At 43.0% G+C, this 20,488-nt stretch overlaps 3 protein-coding genes across 7 annotated transcripts in view; 1 reads left to right on the top strand and 2 right to left on the bottom strand.

The window, feature by feature from the left end:
- Positions 1-280: 280 nt before the first annotated feature.
- On the bottom strand, positions 281-1,973 carry map1aa (microtubule-associated protein 1Aa). Its single transcript, XM_024377087.2, has 2 exons — positions 1,731-1,973; positions 281-492 (listed from the first exon to the last, which is right to left on the bottom strand). The coding sequence occupies exons 1-2, from the start codon at positions 1,933-1,935 to the stop codon at positions 371-373; spliced, it is 327 nt and encodes a 108-aa protein (XP_024232855.2). The 5' UTR covers positions 1,936-1,973; the 3' UTR covers positions 281-370.
- A 10,911-nt stretch (positions 1,974-12,884) lies between these two features.
- Positions 12,885-17,213, bottom strand: LOC112241758. Of its 2 annotated transcripts, none has more exons than XM_024409796.2 (2): positions 17,079-17,213; positions 12,885-15,475 (listed from the first exon to the last, which is right to left on the bottom strand). In XM_024409796.2, the coding sequence occupies exon 2, from the start codon at positions 14,733-14,735 to the stop codon at positions 13,818-13,820; it is 918 nt and encodes a 305-aa protein (XP_024265564.2). In that variant the 5' UTR covers positions 14,736-15,475; positions 17,079-17,213; the 3' UTR covers positions 12,885-13,817. The 2 variants fall into 2 exon arrangements, with proteins under 2 accessions (XP_024265564.2, XP_024265563.2); XM_024409795.2 differs by having other exon boundaries at positions 17,010-17,136.
- tp53bp1 (tumor protein p53 binding protein, 1) overlaps positions 17,105-20,488 on the top strand; it is a 34,806-nt gene continuing 31,422 nt past the window's right edge. For all 4 annotated transcript variants that reach the window (XM_042318605.1, XM_042318604.1, XM_042318606.1 and 1 more), the window contains exons 1-6: positions 17,105-17,287; positions 18,267-18,354; positions 18,944-18,992; positions 19,343-19,410; positions 19,625-19,753; positions 20,137-20,197. In XM_042318605.1, coding sequence (XP_042174539.1) covers positions 17,105-17,287; positions 18,267-18,354; positions 18,944-18,992; positions 19,343-19,410; positions 19,625-19,753; positions 20,137-20,197 — 578 coding nt within the window. The remainder of the gene's footprint in view (positions 17,288-18,266; positions 18,355-18,943; positions 18,993-19,342; positions 19,411-19,624; positions 19,754-20,136; positions 20,198-20,488) is intronic.

The following is a 20,488-nucleotide window of genomic DNA, read 5'->3' as shown; positions in this document are numbered from 1 at the left end:
AGGCTCATAAGGAGGAAATATGAGGAAACGTTACATCTGTTTTTCAGCTTTTTCTGTAAAATGTGGTAAACACACAAACCAAACAGACATGACACACAGAAACACTAGACTCAAGACAATGGGATGACACTGTTCGTCAGTTCCTCTCCTCTCGTTAGTATGTATGTTTGAGATTGACTGACTGTATTGCAGTTGGACTGCTCAGAATCACTGATCGACAAATTCCCTTGCATCCCGAAAAACGACTCATTATGTGATCAAGATGAGTGATTCTGCGCCTCGCCTTCCTCAAACTGATCCCTTTGAACGTGCTAATTTATTGCAAGGTCCGTTTGTCCATGTGAGTTGTGCAACCCCAAACTGTCACCTTTCATCCTGAACAGGACTGACCTTTGACCTCTGAGGAGAACTGGGCAGAGTGTCGCGTCGCGAAGAGCTGTAGCTCTCTGTTCAGGTCGCACAGAGTCAGATCGATGTCCCACGACCGCAGTCCTGTTAACACACAATAACAAATGTAGCATGATGCACTACATGACCCATAATGCTCTATAACTATACAACAAACACATTACTGTTGGAGTGGAGGGGCCTGTCTAGGGTCTGATTTCTACTGCGTCACCAAATGAACATGACCCTGCTGGTTGTTATTGCTCCTTGGCACTGATTGGTAGATTTCTACTAATAGGCTAGAGAGGGCACACACCTGTCTTTCACCATCTTAATCAACCGCTGAATCAAAGGCATGGAATAAAAACCATTAAACACCATGGCCTTCGAGCACTGAGCTGATAACCCCTAATGTACAGTAACATCGGAAAATGACTGGGTTGGGAAATAACCTCTTGTAGGAAGATGATTGTTATTAATATTGGCAGTTATATGATGAACCTTATTACGCCCCCTATAAACAGTGAGCTACTCAGTATGCAAGCTGTTTCCCTGAATGATGCCAGTTCTTATTTAATAGAGTGTCTATTGGGTCAGGAAGAGACATCAGGGCAGGGTTTGTTTTTTGTCTTGATTGGCCAGTGTGTTGCCTCCATGCACAACCGTATTCTATTCAATGACCCGTCAAACTTTTCTCTAAAATAATTTATCATCATATTCACATCATGTTTTTTTGTCTGGAATTATTTCCTTTCATCTATATTCCAGTGTTTCAGATAACCCAGTAGGGCCTACTGATTGCACATTTGAAAATTCTTAGTTATTCTAGCCAACTGCAATAACTATGGAGAATAATCCATTGCAAACTATAAAGAGTAATTCAGCCCTTTATTCCAGAAACCATTCAGGATATCACATACAGTAGAATAGTTTTGTGTTCCGTATTGCTATATTCAGCCATATAGGGGGCTATACATCTGGTGCAGTGTCCTCTATGTATGCATTACCAAACAGCTCTGTTCAATGTGAAATCCAACCCACTCATGCTGCAGCCTACGTTTGAGATGTAGGCGTCATCCGCTCCCTTTTAGATCCGCTGCAACGGATGAATTAGATGACAATATTCCTAACAAAGTCACAGCTTGTTCTAAAAAACTATTTGGTTTGACTTTTGTCGTACATTTGAATATTGCAAGTGCAGGCCAATGCATAGGGGTCAAGCCTCTGACATTTAAACAAACTACATTTTTACATAAAACAAAATCTTTGTGGGCAATCTTGAACTTCAACAGTTTAGAAAGATGTGTAAAGACTTATAATACCCAGTCAAGTAGCCCACTCACCCTGTTTTATGTGTTTTTTGGCAGACTGAAGGTGGTGGTCCGTTGAGATTTCTCCGATAACTATCAGCATATAAAATCTCCCGTGGTTGAACGGCGGTCTGGTCCTATGGTGCTGTCCACGGTGAAAGGGTAGGGCGGGCTCGCGCTGCTCCTCCGGCTCTCCTGGCGCTACAGAGAGCGATGCTGCTGCCACGGGGATTTCCATGGCAACAGCACGACGAGTGGAAGCTGGGTCCTTTTCCATCTCCATGACAACTGCATCCGGTGGCAGCACAGTGCATGAGGGATGGCTGGGGGAGGACCAGTGGGTGTGGCTTGTGAGAGGGACGCGATTTGATTGGTGCAGGGTTATGTGGCTATTTGATGTCACAGCACGCCATTGGCCAAATCCGACATGGGGATTATGATCATATTTATCAAGTTTATCTGAATCGACTGTCTTGCATAGGTAGTGGTTGTGATGATGATGATGATGATGATAATGAATATGATGATGAATATGATGATGTTGATGATGAGTGGTATACCACATGGTCCTCCTCATTTGTTGCATCAATAAGTTAGTTAACATAGTTAAGTTCCAAAATACAAAATGGGTCAAATAAACATAGCTGTAAACCACCAGCATTAGGCCTACTACAACTAGTGCTGTAGTTTCCTAATAGGCCTACTACAACTAGTCCTGTAGTTTCCTAATAGGCCTACTACAACTAGTCCTGTAGTTTCCTAATAGGCCTACTACAACTAGTCCTGTAGTTTCCTAATAGGCCTACTACAACTAGTGCTGTAGTTTCCTAATAGGCCTACTACAACTAGTCCTGTAGTTTCCTAATAGGCCTACTACAACTAGTCCTGTAGTTTCCTAATAGGCCTACTACAACTAGTCCTGTAGTTTCCTAATAGGCCTACTACAACTAGTCCTGTAGTTTCCTAATAGGCCTACTACAACTAGTCCTGTAGTTTCCTAATAGGCCTACTACAACTAGTCCTGTAGTTTCCTAATAGGCCTACTACAACTAGTCCTGTAGTTTCCTAATAGGCCTACTACAACTAGTCCTGTAGTTTCCTAATAGGCCTACTACAACTAGTCCTGTAGTTTCCTAATAGGCCTACTACAACTAGTGCTGTAGTTTCCTAATAGGCCTACTACAACTAGTCCTGTAGTTTCCTAATAGGCCTACTACAACTAGTCCTGTAGTTTCCTAATAGGCCTACTACAACTAGTCCTGTAGTTTCCTAATAGGCCTACTACAACTAGTCCTGTAGTTTCCTAATAGGCCTACTACAACTAGTCCTGTAGTTTCCTAATAGGCCTACTACAACTAGTCCTGTAGTTTCCTAATAGGCCTACTACAACTAGTACTGTAATTTCCTAATAGGCCTACTACAACTAGTCCTATAGTTTCCTAATAGGTCTACTACAACTAGTCCTGTAATTTCCTAATAGGCCTACTACAACTAGTCCTATAGTTTCCTAATAGGTCTACTACAACTAGTCCTGTAATTTCCTAATAGGCCTACTCACCAAATATCTCAGGGAACACCTGTTCCTGTAAGACCGTCTTTGATATATCTGGATCTAGAGGAACTGAAGTCGTTTCTCTTGAATAAATAGGTGTATTTATATCCCTGTCTCTGGATGTACCACCAGGAGATGTTTCCAGTAGGCTGCCATACTGACACTTCTTTGTTCCCTCCCTGAACACAATAACCCTTCATCTGTGCAGAGACGTTCACAACAAAAGGCCTCAGAGACAAAGCTGAATAGAATATGCTTTTGTATAATGTTAATGTATTTCATTATCTCCTAAAATAGCTGGAAAATAACCAAATTAGCTACAGAGGGGAAAAGCTGGCATGAAATTACCAGAAAATTGGAGAGTGTTCATTGAGTTCTCCACTTGCCATGTTTTATAACAGGAAACTCGTTGTTGTGGGACATAAATGATCTTGAATCAGGATGCATATTAGCCTACATATACAGTTGAAGTACATTGACCTTTACTTTGGAAACTGAGAACTAAATGAATAGTAAGACTTCATTCTTTTCACCTTTGATTGACGACAATGAATTAAAAGGGTTGTTTGTCCTCATAGCAGGCCTATGTAACTCATATAGTCACCCTATGACAGAAACATTCAGGTAGAGATGAAATTCAGCGCCAGAATATGAACATTTATTTCAGATTTCGATCTGTTTGATTGTCATTTTAAGGCCATTTTGAAATTATAATTTAAAAACCAAAATCACTGTTTGACTTTGACCCTTATAGTTGACACTAGATATTGTACTATAGGTTCAGTTTCTATGTCTGGTAATTACAGCGTATAGGTGGTTTAGGAGCTATATGACCAGGAGCTTTACGTCATATAATCTCCCCGGAGAGTACTATGCACTGTACCAAACAGACCAATCTGGGCAATTATCCAAGAAAGAACAGGAGAGAGAGGGTGGAGGACAGGACTGGAGAGATTTGGGGAGTAAAACAAAGATTTACACAATTTGTGATGTCATGCTCAGCATTTGAACAGCTATCTCAGAACATAAATAATCGCTGAGTTATAAATACATTCTCCCTATGGAGGTTTTGTTTGACAACCTATACCACATGACCTAATCTGAATATGAAGGGACGTCTCGTTTTTTCATCATTCACTTGATTGGTCTCTGATCTGACGTTCAATATCTGACTGTATTATACACGTATGAATAGTTGAACATTGAGCGTTGAAAGGACACAGCAAATCGCGAAGAGATTGTATTAGTATTTAGTATTTTATAAGTATCTCCATTAGCTGTTGCCAAGGCAGCTGCTACTCTTCCTGAGGTCCAAACAGGAACAAATCAACACATCACAACAAATCAAAACAATAGTCTACATCATAAATTAAACAACACATCACAACAAAACAACAGTCTACATCATAAATAAAACAATACATCACAACAAAACAATAGTCTACAATATAAAAACAATACATCACAACAAAACAATAGTCTACATCATAAATAAAACAATACATCACAACAAAACAAGTCTACATCATAAATAAAACAACACATCACAACAAAACAATAGTCTACATCATAAATAAAACAACACATCACAACAAAACAATAGTCTACATCATAAATAAAACAATACATCACAACAAAACAAATCTACATCATAAATAAAACAATACATCACAACAAAACAAAAGTCTACATCATAAATAAAACAACACATCACAACAAAACAAATCTACATCATAAATAAAACAACACATCACAACAAAACAATAGTCTACATCATAAATAAAACAACACATCACAACAAAACAATAGTCTACATCATAAATAAAACAACACATCACAACAAAACAATAGTCTACATCATAAATAAAACATCACATCACACAAGACATTGTGCAATATACACATGTTCACCACTCCACCATTACAAATGTACAATATCAAATGTACAATATTACAACAATACCATTTTTAAAATGTGTTTGTGTCTTTTGATCTTACTTTGACATGAAGGATGATCAGAAAAAGTTTTTTGATGGTGAAGTGAGAATTTAAATACAAAGAAAGCAATATTTGTAAACAATTAGTAAACAGGAAGCAGTAGGCCTATAGCCATTCACTGTCTTTTCACATGGTGGCATTTGATTCACCCTAGCCTTCCTTCTTCGACACATTTACATGTGCATGGATGCTCTCACCTTATATATCTACCAAGCACACCACAGTGTGCTTTAGGTTACTCTAAGGCTGCTGTGTTTGGGAGGTGCCTGTCAGATGGTGACGTCTCCCGCAGCAGTGAGAGATGGCTGGGGTTGTTAATACTCCACGTCCCTGCTCTGGAGTAAATCTCCCTTCTCTCAGCAGGACAGTGTTTGTGTCCCAAATGGTACCCTATTCCCTATTTAGTGTACTACTTTTAACCAGAGCCCTATGGGCCCTGGTGAAAAGTAGTGCACTATGTAGGAAATAGGTTTCCATTTGGGACACAACCTGCCAGTGTTACAGCCCTCAATGAGTCAGCACTCCTATTGATCTCACACTGAGACAGGCCTGAGCCAAAGATCCTCTAAAACTGAAGCTGCTGTGCTTGAGACCAAGAGTATCTACTGCCCTCTGTAGGACTAAATGAGAACCCTTTTGGATTGATTGCTTTAAAAAGATTTCTGAAGAATAAGTGTAATATTAAGTCCATTGGTTTACTAATAGACAAATCAGTACCATAAATTAAAATATTAATGTTCATTTTCTTACATAATTTCTCGAAATGAAGTAAATGACTGTTACAATGTTGATTGGTATGCAGGATATTTCAGAATGTGGTTTAGGTTGTACACAGTTAAAGCACAGACCAAAACCAACATATTAGTGTGACAAGTTGAAATGTTTTTAAACAGTCCCGTAGGCCAGTAGACTCTTATAAGCTCTTAGCTTGTGAGATCAGGATGGTTCGTACGAGGCTAGTAGGCCAGTGGTTCCCAACCTTTTTCAGTTACTGTACAAACAACTGAATTTTTCTCTGCCAGGAGTACCCCTGAAGTACCCCGTCATGTGCATTTTACCAGTAGACCCATGGTCTCATGATACAGATTCAGATTCAGAGTGTTTAATAGTCACATGTACAGGGTTACAGGTGTGATGGCAGGAGACAGTGTTTAATAGTCACATGTACAGGGTTACAGGTGTGATGGCAGGAGACAGTGTTTAATAGTCACATGTACAGGGTTACAGGTGTGATGGCAGGAGACAGTGTTTAATAGTCACATGTACAGGGTTACAGGTGTGATGGCAGGAGACAGTGTTTAATAGTCACATGTACAGGGTTACAGGTGTGATGGCAGGAGACAGTGTTTAATAGTCACATGTACAGGGTTACAGGTGTGATGGCAGGAGACAGTGTTTAATAGTCACATGTACAGGGTTACAGGTGTGATGGCAGGAGACAGTGTTTAATAGTCACATGTACAGGGTTACAGGTGTGATGGCAGGTGTGACAGTGTTTAATACATGTACAGGGTCACATGTACAGGGTTACAGGTGTGATGGCAGGAGACAGTGTTTAATAGTCACATGTACAGGGTTACAGGTGTGATGGCAGGAGACAGTGTTTAATAGTCACATGTACAGGGTTACAGGTGTGATGGCAGGACAGTGTTTAATAGTCACATGTTACAGGTGATGGCAGGAGACAGTGTTTAATAGTCACATGTACAGGGTTACAGGTGTGATGGCAGGAGACAGTGTTTAATAGTCACATGTACAGGGTTACAGGTGTGATGGGAGACAGTGTTTAGACAGGGTTACAGTGTGATGGCAGGAGACAGTGTTTAGTCACATGTACAGGGTTACAGGTGTGATGGCAGTGTTTAATAGTCACATGTACAGGGTTACAGGTGTGATGGCAGGAGACAGTGTTTAGTCACATGTACAGGGTTACAGGTGTGATGGCAGGAGACAGTGTTTAATAGTCACATGTACAGGGTTACAGGTGTGATGGCAGGAGACAGTGTTTAATAGTCACATGTACAGGGTTACAGGTGTGATGGCAGGTTTAGACAGTGTTTAATGTTTAGTCACATGTACAGGGTTACAGGTGTGATGGCAGGAGACAGTGTTTAATAGTCACATGTACAGGGTTACAGGTGTGATGGCAGGAGACAGTGTTTAATAGTCACATGTACAGGGTTACAGGTGTGATGGGGTTACAGGAGACAGTGTTTAATAGTCACATGTACAGGGTTACAGGTGTGATGGCAGGAGACAGTGTTTAATAGTCACATGTACAGGGTTACAGGTGTGATGGCAGGAGACAGTGTTTAATAGTCACATGTACAGGGTTACAGGTGTGATGGCAGGAGACAGTGTTTAATAGTCACATGTACAGGGTTACAGGTGTGATGGCAGGAGACAGTGTTTAATAGTCACATGTAGGGTTACAGGTGTGATGGCAGGAGACAGTGTTTAATAGTCAGGGTTACAGGTGTGATGGCAGGAGACAGTGTTTAATAGTCACATGTACAGGGTTACAGGTGTGATGGCAGGAGACAGTGTTTAATAGTCACATGTACAGGGTTACAGGTGTGATGGCAGGAGACAGTGTTTAATAGTCACATGTACAGGGTTACAGGTGTGAATGTTTAGTCACATGTACAGGGTTACAGGTGTGATGGCAGGTGTTTAATAGTCACATGGCAGGGTTAGGTGTGATGGCAGTGTTTAATAGTCACATGTACAGGGTTACAGGTGTGATGGCAGGAGACAGTGTTTAATAGTCACATGTACAGGGTTACAGGTGTGATGGCAGGAGACAGTGTTTAATAGTCACATGTACAGGGTTATGGCAGGTGTGATGGTACAGGGTTACAGATGGCAGTGTGTTTAATAGTCACATGTACAGGGTTACAGGTGTGATGGCAGGTGTTTAATAGTCACATGTACAGGGTTACAGGTGTGATGGCAGGAGACAGTGTTTAATAGTCACATGTACAGGGTTACAGGTGTGATGGCAGGAGACAGTGTTTAATAGTCACATGTACAGGGTTACAGGTGTGATGGCAGGAGACAGTGTTTAATAGTCACATGTACAGGGTTACAGGTGTGATGGCAGGAGACAGTGTTTAATAGTCACATGTACAGGGTTACAGGTGTGATGGCAGGAGACAGTGAATATCTTAGGCTTCGAGCTCCAACATGCAGGACTAAGTGAAATACAATAACGAAAATGGTAATAAAACAACAATAATAGTAATAGAAATAGCACTATATAATAATAACAACTGTAGCAGTGATAAATAAATAAATGTCCATGGGTTGGCGGCAGAGTAAAGACTGTTGAGGGGTGTTTAATAGTCACATGGGGTTAATGACCATGTTTAGGGGGTTACAGCAGCATGTGATGGCAGGAGACAGTGTTTAATAGTCACATGTACAGGGTTACAGGTGTGATGGCAGGAGACAGTGTTTATCATTGAGGGGTTACAGGTGTGGGGAATGACCATGTACAGGGTTACAGTGATGGCAGGAGACATGATCATTGAGGGGGTGTGATGGGGAAGTGACACATACAGGGTTACAGGTGTGATGGCAGGAGACAGTGTTTAGCAGCAGCATGATCATTGAGGGGTTACAGGTGTGGGGTGTTTAATGACCATAGGGGAGACAGTGTTTAATAGTCATGATCATGTGAGGGTGTTTAATAGTCACATGTACAGGGTTACAGGTGTGATGGCAGACATGATCATTGAGGGGGTGTGATGGGAATGACCATTAGGGTGATGGCAGCAGCAGCATGATCATTGAGGGGGTGTGGGGAATGACCATAGGGTGATGGCAGCAGCAGCATGATCATTGAGGGGGTGTGATGGGGAATGACCATAGGGGACTAAGTGAGCAGCAGGATGATCATTGAGGGGGGTTGGCTGTGTTGAGGAATGAATGACCATAGGGGGAGCATGATCATTGAGGGGTGTGGGGAATGACCATGACCATTGAGGGGGTGTGGGGAATGACAGCAGCATGATCATTGAGGGGGTGTGGGGAATGACCATAGGGGGAAGCAGCATGATCATTGAGGGGGTGGGGAATGACCATAGGGGGAGCAGCAGGATGATCATTGAGGGGCATAGGGAGCAACATGATCATTGCAGCATGATCATTGAGGGGTGGGGAATGACCATGTGGGGGGGTGTGGGAATGACCATAGGGGACCATAGGGGAGCAGCAGCATGATCATTGAGGGGTGTGGGGAATGACCATAGGGGACCATAGGGGAGCAGCAGCATGATCATTGAGGGGTGTGGGGAATGACCATAGGAAGGAGTGTGGCAGCAGCATGATCATTGAGGGGGTGTGGGGAATGACCATAGGGGGAGCAGCAGCATGATCATTGAGGGGTTGTGGGGAACAAGTGAAAAAAAAACAATACAAATTATAATAACAAAAATCTAGAATATATACTGAGCAAAATTATAAATGCAACATGGTCCCATGTTTCATGGGCTGAAATAAAAGATCCCAGAAATTGTCCATATGCAAAAAAAAAAAGAATAGCTTATTTCTCAAAAATGTTGTGCACAAATTTGATTACATCCCTGTTAGTGAGCATTTCTCCTTTGCCAAGATAATCCATCCACCTGACAGGTGTGGCATATCAAGAAGCTGATTAAACAGTATGATCATTACACAGGTGCACCTTGTCATGATGCTCCTGTACTGCCCGTGTCTGAGTGATTGAAGAGGGGAGAACAGGGCATGGCTTGGATGGCTGGGGTCGCTGGTGATGTTCTTAGCCTTTCTGCGACACCTGGTGTTGTAGGTGTCCTGTAGGGCAGGCAGTGTGCATCCAATGGTGTGTTCGGCTACATGTATCACCCTCTGAAAAGCCTTGCGGTCCGCGGTGGTAGAGTTGCCGTACCAGACTGTGATATAGCCCGACAGTATGCTCTCGATGGTGCTCATATAGAACACTGTGAGGATCCTCAGGGACAGGACGTATTTCTTCAGCATCCTGAGGTTGAAGAGTTGCTGTCATGCCTTCTTCACCACGGTGTCCATGCGGTTAGAGCATTTGACTTTCCCTGAGATATGTACGCCAATGAATTTGAAGTTATTAACAGTCTCCACGGCGGACCCGTTGATGAGGATGGGGGCGTGTCCAGCCTGGTTCCTCCCAAAGTCCAGACTCAGCTCCTTTGTTCAGCTAACATTGAGGGAGAGGTTGTTTACCTGGCACCACACCGTCAGAGTGCCTACCTCCTCCCTGTTGGCTGTCTCGTCGTTGTTGGTAATCACACCTACTACTGTTGTGTCGTCAGCGAACATGATGATGGAGTTGGAACTGTGTGAGGACCCTCAAGTACCCCTGTGGGTAGTCCAAGTGCCCCCAGGGGTCCTAGTACCCTCTGTGGATATGCCAAGTACCCCCAGGGTCCTAGTACCCCTGGTTGAGCACCCTAGATTTTACAATTCTAAAATCAGTGAATCAGACAGCCTAAATACATTGAATAAATTGGATTCTCAAACTTGAGCTGTCCCAGTAGGCTACATCACATTTTCTTCTGGATTAGATATTCCATTAACCTGTACCATACAGCTAATGACAGTACAGAATAGTTATAGAACCAACCACAATATAGAACCAACCACAGCATTACCCTACTTGTATTATTTTAGTGCACATTTTTGTTAATGCTCACTTTGCCAAAAGTGATGAAAATATAGCCTAACATAATTACATGATCAACATTTTAGATTTATTAAAAGTAATCCCAGTCCCACAATAAATAACACACGTGTCATCCTGCACTTTTAGAAGAAACAAAGTTCCAAAAGGGGTCTTCGGCTGGCCACATAAGAGAACCCTTTTTTGTTCCTGGTAGAATCCTCTGTGGGAATGGTTCTAGATTGAACCCAAAAGGGTTATACCTAGAACCAAAAAGGGTTATTCAAAGTGTTTTCCTATGGGGACAGTCGAATACCCCTTTTAAGTTCTAGATGGCACCTTTTTTCTAAGAGTGTGCGCACCTCAGCACCTACATGCACTAATTATGCCAACATGTTAAAAATGCCATTGCATCTTTAAGTGGTAGTGTCTGTATCCACACCCTGTCTTCCTGGAAAAGAGAGGGGGGGGGGGGGGGGGGGGACGGACGAGAGCGAGAGATGTGAACGCAGTCAACGCGCACCGTTATTGCTGCAAAGGGGGCAATACAAATCTCATACTTTCTGCTTGCAAAAGAGGAAATCAACTTTTCAGGTAAAGCAATAGTTTGTACTTTCTAGCGCCTAATACATTTTGGAGGGAAACGTGTCATCATGTAAGCCTATTTGAGCATCAATGTCACTGGTTCGTGTTCAAGGACAGGTTCAGAATAGTGTCTTGCGTTTGGATTTTCGTTCTCCAGCTGCTGCGCATTTCATATTTTCGGTTCCAACTCAACTGGTCAGCTTGGCGATATGACGCGCCAGCACGATGCACCGCACCGTGTACGTATGTGTCGCCTATAGCCATAGGATTTCCATATCAGTGGTGCTGTGTTTAGGGTTGGGCTTGAAGAAAAGTATGCACGATCTAATGCTGTTGTTCCGTTTTTTTATTTAAAAAAATGTAAATAGTTAAATCATATTTATGTATAGGCTAGCTTATTTTAAACATTTTGATTAAACATTTTATGCATATATTATATATTGTTTATCAACGAAATTAGGCTATAAATAATATCAGCTCATGAGGTTGCATGCTGTCCAAGGACAACCCAAAATGTGTCATCTTCATTGCAGGGTAGGAGTGTATTATGGGTACCTCATTAATGTGCCAAATATAGCCTACTTGTAATTGCTATTGAGTTGTACTGGCTCAAATAACCTTTCTGTGCTGCATGTAGATACACGTTTAAACAAATCTAATCATTTGAATAAACTATCTCAGCCTAAGCTATTCATTCCCATGCTACACTAAGGGAACGATCATATGCTGTTCTTTCTCAGCTGAGGTGGTTTATGAAGACTCAGAGTGCCAGTGGGTCAACTAGACTCAAGGTTCTCTGTGTTAAGATGTAAAGACTAAAGACCTTGTTATAAATACGTATTTCAATAGTTGCCATAGCATCACTAATGGACTTGGTGTCCTCTGACAAAAAATAAGTGAGACGTTTCAGAGTCAATTCCCTGAGGATGTGGGAATTTGTATAAAGCGTTTTCCTACATTCAAACATCAAGCCCTTTTCTGTGGCCTATCTTAGAATGAGATACAAATGTGCCTATGGCAGCATTTTAAATGGCACCCTATTCCCTAGCCATTTCAGACACAGCACATGTCTGGGTAGATGATAGTAGATTATATAGTGGAAACTATCAGTAACCGTAATGTACCATCCTACATCTGATCCAATTGATTTCATTAGGCACACATAGGTAAGCAACTGCATGCTGATTACATACTTGATTAGAGATAAATGCTAAATGTCCTGGGTCCTGATGCATGAGAAATATTTTCTAATGCCGCCCTACTTTTGTGAGGAACAGATTGTGGCGTCACCATAGAAACAGAGGGAGGTTAAAGTAGTCCTGAGTATCCATGGGACTGGTTTGATTAAACAGATAGTTCACCTATGTCATGAAATTAAATGAAAAGAAGTCCATGTTAGACGAGACAGCAATCCCCACATTTATTTTGTTTACATAGCCAGGGCTGCCATGGTGCCACCAGCTGCAAACGTTGGCAATCTTTACCCTAAAAACTGGCTGAGGGAATGAACTCCAGGCATACAGGAATCCTGTTAAAATAACTTGAAATAAAATAATTCATCTATGTACAGATTATATACCTAGTATATTATGCTCAAAATGTGTGTATGAGTTATTTCACTCAGCTCCCTTATGGAAAGACTATCCACCTTTGCTTTCACTTCTAACATGCTCATAATGGGGAGAGCCAGCAGGAATTTACTTCTAACGTGCTCATAATGGGGAGAGCCAGCAGGAATTCACTTCTAACATGCTCATAATGGGGAGAGACAGCAGGAATTCAATTCTAACGTGCTCATAATGGGGAGACAGCAGGAATTCACTTCTAACGTGCTCATAATAGGGAGAGCCAGCAGGAATTCACTTCTAATGTGCTCATAATGGGGAGAGCCAGCAGGAATTCACTTCTAACGTGCTCATAATGGGGAGAGCCAGCAGGAATTCACTTCTAACGTGCTCATAATGGGGAGAGCCAGCAGGAAGGAGATGAGGAAAAAGAGGCCATTTCATAGCCACCGACAGGTCTGATTGGAGTGCCATGTTATAATGATGGATTGCATTTAGGTTTTTTACCAGTGTCTCAAGCACTTCATATTCTGGGGGCAGCTCACCCCATCTATACAACTGCTATTGAACACAGCCTGTGACTAACCCTAACCTAACCCAGTGTCCAGTATCCACACATCACTCCTTCAAAGCTCCACTCTACCACATGTAGCCGATACATCAACCAAAGTTCAAATATACATTGTCAGTCATATTATATTTTTTACTCCCAACAAACTGTTTATTACAAGAAAATGCAAACATCATTACAGATATTGTGTAACCTAACTCTCCAGACAGAGGATCTCTTCTTCTTCTATTGGGTTGTAGAAGGCAGCTGTGTGCTGTTGGGAGATCGAGGGGAATGAGGGAGGCGATGGCTGACTGGGTAAACTCTGATCCGTTAACACCTTCTCTATCATACAAAGGTTTCCTGAGAGCCCCCTCGTCTTCCTGTCCTCCTTCCGAATGTTCCTGAGCATGCTGGTTATCTGGCGCCGGCACTTGACCCAGTCTTTACCACATTGACGCATGTCTAAACGGCGAAACTTGGTGGTGACAAACTGTCTTATGGCAGAAAGTTTGTCCGGGTCCAGTTTGTTAAGGCCCAGTGCAGGGATGCCCTTGAGATTGCTGGTGGCGAGTTCACATTGGGAGAAGACCGCGTGTAGAAGGTATTGCACTGTTGCCCTAGGCGTCTGAAACTTGTGTGTGGTTCTAATTGTGCTTGCAGGAAGACGCACATTCCACTTCATGTAGCCCAGCCAAAGCAACTCATCCCTCTCTGTGTGTGTTATGCTTCTCTGAATTTGTTTGCCTGCAACAGGTGTCCTTTGAGCTGACAGAGGAGTCTTCTGCAAAGGCTCAGCAGTGGTTGGGCTGCCAGGCAGATGGTTCGTCATTAGGTGGCTTTCTACTACGGCTTTGGCAAGCTGGATAGTTTTATCCTTGGGGACATGAATTGGCAACCTGCGAGAGACATTGGTCACTTTGTCTTGACTAGCCAAGGGGCTACAGATTTCTATTTGGACCTGTTGCTCTGCTTCCTTAATCGACATTTGATCATAGTCCACCTCAACTTTCACAGAACATGACTCCTCAACCTTCACAGAACATTGGTCGTTGGTTTTGGCAAGCTGGATGGGTTTATCCTTGGCTACCTGACTTGGGGGCCTGGGGGCTACCACCCCGGTGAGTGACATTGTGTTGACTATCTAGATGGGTTTATGCTGAGCTAACAGACATGGTCGCCTGGTGGCCTTCATAATGTTGCTATGCTGGGTAGGTTTATCCTGGGAGACATGGGTCACTTTGTCCTGACTAGCCAACGGGCTACAAAGTTCTATTTGGACCTGTTGTTCCTCTTCCTTAATCAACACTTGATCATAGTCTCCCTCAACCTTCACAGGACAAAGCTCCTCAACCTTCACAGAACATGACCCCTCAACCTCCATAAGACATGGCTCCTCAACCATCCCAGTACATTGTTGGTTCATACCATTTGGTTTAGCCATGCTTGGCACTTCTCTCACGGTATGCATTAGATTGTCTCTGTCTGTAAAGGTGTCAGCAAAGAGAGAGGATTGAGATGTGTTATCTTTGTAAAAGTCTCTCTCCGCCCTGAGATTGACAGCTTCGACTTGCAGAGCATCATGCCTGGACTGCAAATCATTTAAGGACTTCCTCAGGACCTCACACGATACACAGGTGCCCAGGTCCTGCTCTTCAGTTTCTTCTGTGGTGTCAGCATAACTGTCCCTCAGGTCAGCACCTCCAACCTCACTAAGGTCAAGGCACTTCTTCTTCTTCACTGCCCTGTCATAGCTCTGCAGGTTTCTTTTCCCTTCTGTCTGAGCTGTGTTCGGACTCAAGGCATCGTCCTCTGGGCGAAGGAAGAGGGATGGGGCAAAGTCAGGGTGGTCCGGATGTAGGTTTGGTTTTTCTGAAATATGAACTCAAATTAGATTTCAGTCTCTTCAGACAGACACTTAAATTATTGCACTGGAAATGTGGTGTTCTATGCAGTTGCCTGTGTGAACTGTCTGACAGTTTACCGTACATCACTTCCTTCATGAAAACTCTGTAGCTTGCTAGCTCTTTGTCGGGAAGCCAACCACTGTCATAGGGAATGCATCAAATTGACTGGCCAGCAGATCGACCAGCTTGCTTACAGCTGCACTAGGGTCAGACAGGCTTGTTTGGATTAGAAATGGCTTGTATAATGTACCTCAATCCAGGGATGGAAAATTAGTTGTTCTCCGAATTGTCCCATTATCCCAACTGTTACACCGAGAAGTTTGAGCTGCTATTTTTTTGTTGCATTTGTTCAATCTTCTAGGTGTAACAGTTGGGATAATGGGCCAATTCGGAGAACAACGCATTTCTCATCCCTGGATTGAGGTATGTTTTCCATGCCATACCTCACCCCCCTCAATTGTCTTAATCTACACCGGAAGCCTGTCCTATCCTAGCGCAGCTGTAAGCAAGCAGGTAGGATCTGTTGGCTACGAACTGACCATCAATTTACTTAAAACAAAGTGCCTCCCACAAATGCGAGAGGAGGTAGTAGGGTGCCAGTCGTTTCCCATTTGGAGTACCAATTTACCACCCAAACGGGAAGGCAGATCTGGTTCGGGGTTTTCAATCTTCACCATTTTTATCCAAGTTTTCCTTTGATTTTGAGCAATTTCGTTCTCTCCAGTAGGGAATCGGAAAAACCCTAACGATATTGGGCCTTGCACCCCCAAACACAACATTGCATTTTGAAGGTCCGTAGCTAGGTGTTCAATTCTGGTGAACGACGTTAACTAACTAACATTAGATAGTTAGCTAAGCTGTCGTATGTTTATGCCACATATTTCCCCTGTGAATGCGTTTGCGGGTTTCCGATTTCGATGTTCTGCTGCCAGAACAGCCTTGTTTACAAATGTTACGATTTCGTGAAATATAGCTAGCTGTAGAGTATGACGCTAGTAGTTTTGCTGTTTTATGTTTTACTCAGCAAGCGTCTCAAACTGCGTCTTCAAACTGTTTTGGTATGACGACAGAGCCAGAAGCGTCCCAGATCAATCATAACCATCCTTGTGTGTAGTTTTACGGCGAAAGGGGGATGGGCTAATGAAATTATTGGGCTAGTTGTTGGACCACCAAGGTAACTAGCTATGCCAAAAGGACACCAGCTCAAATTGTGGTTGCAATCGTTATTCGTAATTTTGAGCAGACTAGCTAGCTAAATGAATAAATATTATACATGGCTGTTTTTTTATGGACTAACTAGTGTGCTCAACGTTTTGCTCTCAGTCATGTGCTGTGCTCTCACTTCCTAAACGTAGCTAGGCTAACTCGTTATCGGTAGCTAGCTTGTTAGACTAGCAAATTATGTTATGGTCTTCTAACTAGCTATTTATCGGAAAGAGGACTGCAAGTCCATGGCACCAGACGGATCGATTCAGCTGTATTATATTGATCATGTTTACCTAACACTCGGGCAGTTGTTCCTATAATATCTGCATTCGCTCTTTGTTTTGGCGCAGCAGCTACGCTACCTGCTGTCCTTGCATGCCATAACCCGATGGATCCTAGCGGAAGTGACCTGGATTCGAGTCTGCCCCATGCAGAGAACCCGTGCCTGATCGTGGAGGACTCCCAGCCCGACAGTGCGGCACTGGAGGACGACCCGGACAGTAGCTACCGCGCTTTGCTCGCCCGCCGCTTGTCCAGCCTGCAGCCTGCCACCTCCCACAGCCCTGTACTGGTGAGTAGAACCGTGTAGAGACAGCGGGAGGTAACGAGTGAAGATGGGCTTGAACCAGCAACTGTGGTTACAGTTACAGTAAACCTCCTGTGCCAAAATGATCCATGTCTACTGGCAGGAGTAGTACCGTAGATGAAGAGAGAGAGCCATAACGTTAGATTAAAATATCTCTAGGATATATATGACTGGGGGCTTGGGAAGTTGCCCATCTGTAGAATTACTTTGGCCTACTTGCACCAATGTCACTTGATGTATCCATAATTCTATGCAAAGATGGTCATTTCTGACTGCAGCGTGGGTATCGGGAGAGTAGCCCCCGAGGACAGCCAGACAGAGCAGGGCTTGAACCAGCGACTCGGAAGGGCAAGTACGCTAACGTTGCATCCTGTAACATAACGGTCTAGAGATCTTTTGAGAGGCGGTAGATCTTTCCAGTCATACAGGGAGGGGAGACGATAGGGGTATTGTTTTTGTCAGTTCCTCCTAGCCTGGTAACAGATCAGTTTGTGTTTTTGCCCACTCCATTGTCAAGCAAGAGAGCAGAAATAGACTGTCACCCAGGCTAAGTTCCTCCTGCTACCTTAGTTTGTTGTCCGATGACCTCAATGGAACTTTGGGGCATATCAACTTAGGTTGTGACATGACATTACTTACCTCTATAAGTCTTTACAACTGATCTAGGACTGGTTTTGTTGTGAAGCTCATATTCATTAATGTTAGAAGTGTGGGGATAACAGATCTCAAGTCAGTTGTCAAAAGCAAAAAATATCACTTGGCTCAATTTGAATCCATTTAAGATGCATCCCTCCATCCTACCTGCCATGGAGTCAATACTGACACAATTGGATAGGTGACAGCAGGGTTTTCATCAAATAATCCAGTCATGTCAGATCAGTGCTTGTCCTACTTCATGGGAAGGAGTGATGCCTGTTGTTCTAATATGAACAGGGCCACTGAATCCAGCCTTCTCTCTCCCCAGGAGCTGATGTCCTCTCCGGCAGGAAACCGATACTCCGAGACAGACAGCCAATCAGAGAGGGTCCAGAACAACAATCACAACGGGCCAGGTTGGTCTCTCAAACTGTGACCACAAAGGACAGAGATTGGTTACCTGGGGCCGTATGTATAAGGCATCTCAGAGAACGAGTGCTGTCCCCCCCCTCCATGTAGTCCTATTCACTGGGATCTAAAAGGCCAAACTGATCCTAAATCAGCACTCCTACTCAGATACGTTTGATACATACGACACCTCACCATTTGAAGCTGTGGTTCTCTGTATGTGACTGCTGTGATGAGTATCCTTGCCTGGGACCTGAAGAGTTGCATTGGATTTTTTAGTGGGATAATGCACTCTTATGGTGTGCAGAAAACTCGTGTTCGAACCCTGCCGCTTACATAGATTTGGAACATTTAGTGGGGTGTTGGTCACTCCTATAGCAAACTAATGTACCCTCAGAAACACTAAAAGTCCAGGCTGCTAAGTTAAGGGCACAGAAAATATTAAGTGTGAAATGTAAACTTGCAGCCATTATCAGAGTAATAACAATCATATAGCCTATTGATAGCGCTGGTAACATTGAAAGCAGTTGATAGCATTTGTCTCCCCATAGCAGACATTGTATTCTGTCTTAAACCTATTGAATGTATTTTCTTTAGTCAACCAGGAGGAAAGTCAAGTCCTAGAAGTTTGCTCCAATACAAGGAGGTAGGTACTAGGATAACATTGTCACCAAGATGCAGTGAATTAAAGTGTTTGTAAGAGCATTGAGACAGCCAGCTGAGATGTTTGAGAAGTATGCTGCATTCCAAATGGACCCTGGCCCCTGTCTACTACCTAGACACTACTGTAGATCTGAGAGGATTGGATAGGTGGATGCAATATGGTGACATTTCCACCTAACCAATCAGAAGGCAAGATGACTCTATAACGCTTATATCTTTCCAATCACCTCCAATCTACAGAGGTAGCTAGGTTGTAGGGGGCAGGCTAGGGGTCGGTTTGGAATTCAGCAATAGTCTGCTTTACATTGACATCTTGATCCCTGAAACCATCAGGTGTTCTACAGAAGACATGGCCACGGAGTCTGGGGCGGACTCCACTACACACTGCGCCCAGCCTGAAGGTATGAGCAGTTTTTAACAGAGAAAGAAATAACCATTTGAGATGTGTCTCTGAGATAATATACTGTAGCTGTGTAAGTTTTGAAATGCTCCATCAATGCTCTTGTTGGAAACATTATTTTTAGGCTCTGCCACTTTTTCGTCATCTCCAGGTCAGTATTGCATTTCATGAATCATGATTTTGAGCTGTGCATGTTTATGTTGTGTGTATTTTAGGGGGAGTGTCCAAGTTAGGTTTTCTGGAGCTTTCTGAGAGCCAGGGTCCGGGTGACGTGGTGGGGAACAGTCAGGAGGAGGAGAGCCCTACTGCTGCCCAGACAGACAGCCAGAGACACAACCAGCCAGGTAACAATACTAAGTTTTCTTTACTTCTCTTGAGTCCATGGTCGTGTTTAGTAGGTGGAAAACCATTTTAAACGGGGAGAAACAGGGTAGTATTACCTGGGTCGTATTCATTAGGCAACAAACTGAACTTCTGAGGAAAATGGAAAGGAACTACCTGAACTTGTCCAGTAAGAAATTAGCTTTTATTTCATTTTCTGTTGCAAAATGTTTTGCTACAGTGTGCCTAATGAATATGACCCTGAACATGTTCATGAAGAATAAGAACACAGACATATTTTTATTTTACATTGCAAAATGTTTTGCTGCAGTGAATTGGACCCAGTTGAAATGTTGACCAAAGTTAAACATATTTTGTTGACTTGTCATTGTTTTGTTGTCACTAGGTGAACAGAAGAACACAACCAGGGGCTTGCCTTCAGGCAGTCAGGACAGAAAATCCAAGAGGTGAGAATATCCATATCCAGGATGCGTACCTACAAGATCATATTTAATCATAAAGCCTCTGTGTACCACAAGGGCTCGAGAGTCAAGCTTTAAAGGTCCAGTGCAGTCCAAAATATGATTTCCTGTGTTTTATATACATTTCATCATTGTCTGGTTTGAATAATACTGAAATTGTGAAAATTATGATGATGCCCTTTTAGCGTAAGAGTTGTTTGAAAAGGCCGCCTGAAATTTCTGCCTGTTTTGGTGGGATGAAGTTTTCACCTGCCTGGTGACATCACCAGTCAGTTA

Source organism: Oncorhynchus tshawytscha, unplaced genomic scaffold (assembly GCF_018296145.1).
Source record: "Oncorhynchus tshawytscha isolate Ot180627B unplaced genomic scaffold, Otsh_v2.0 Un_scaffold_530_pilon_pilon, whole genome shotgun sequence".
Lineage (NCBI taxonomy): Eukaryota > Metazoa > Chordata > Actinopteri > Salmoniformes > Salmonidae > Oncorhynchus > Oncorhynchus tshawytscha.
The sequence above is the reverse complement of the archived record's forward strand: the minus strand, read 5'-3'. Positions and strand labels throughout refer to the sequence as shown.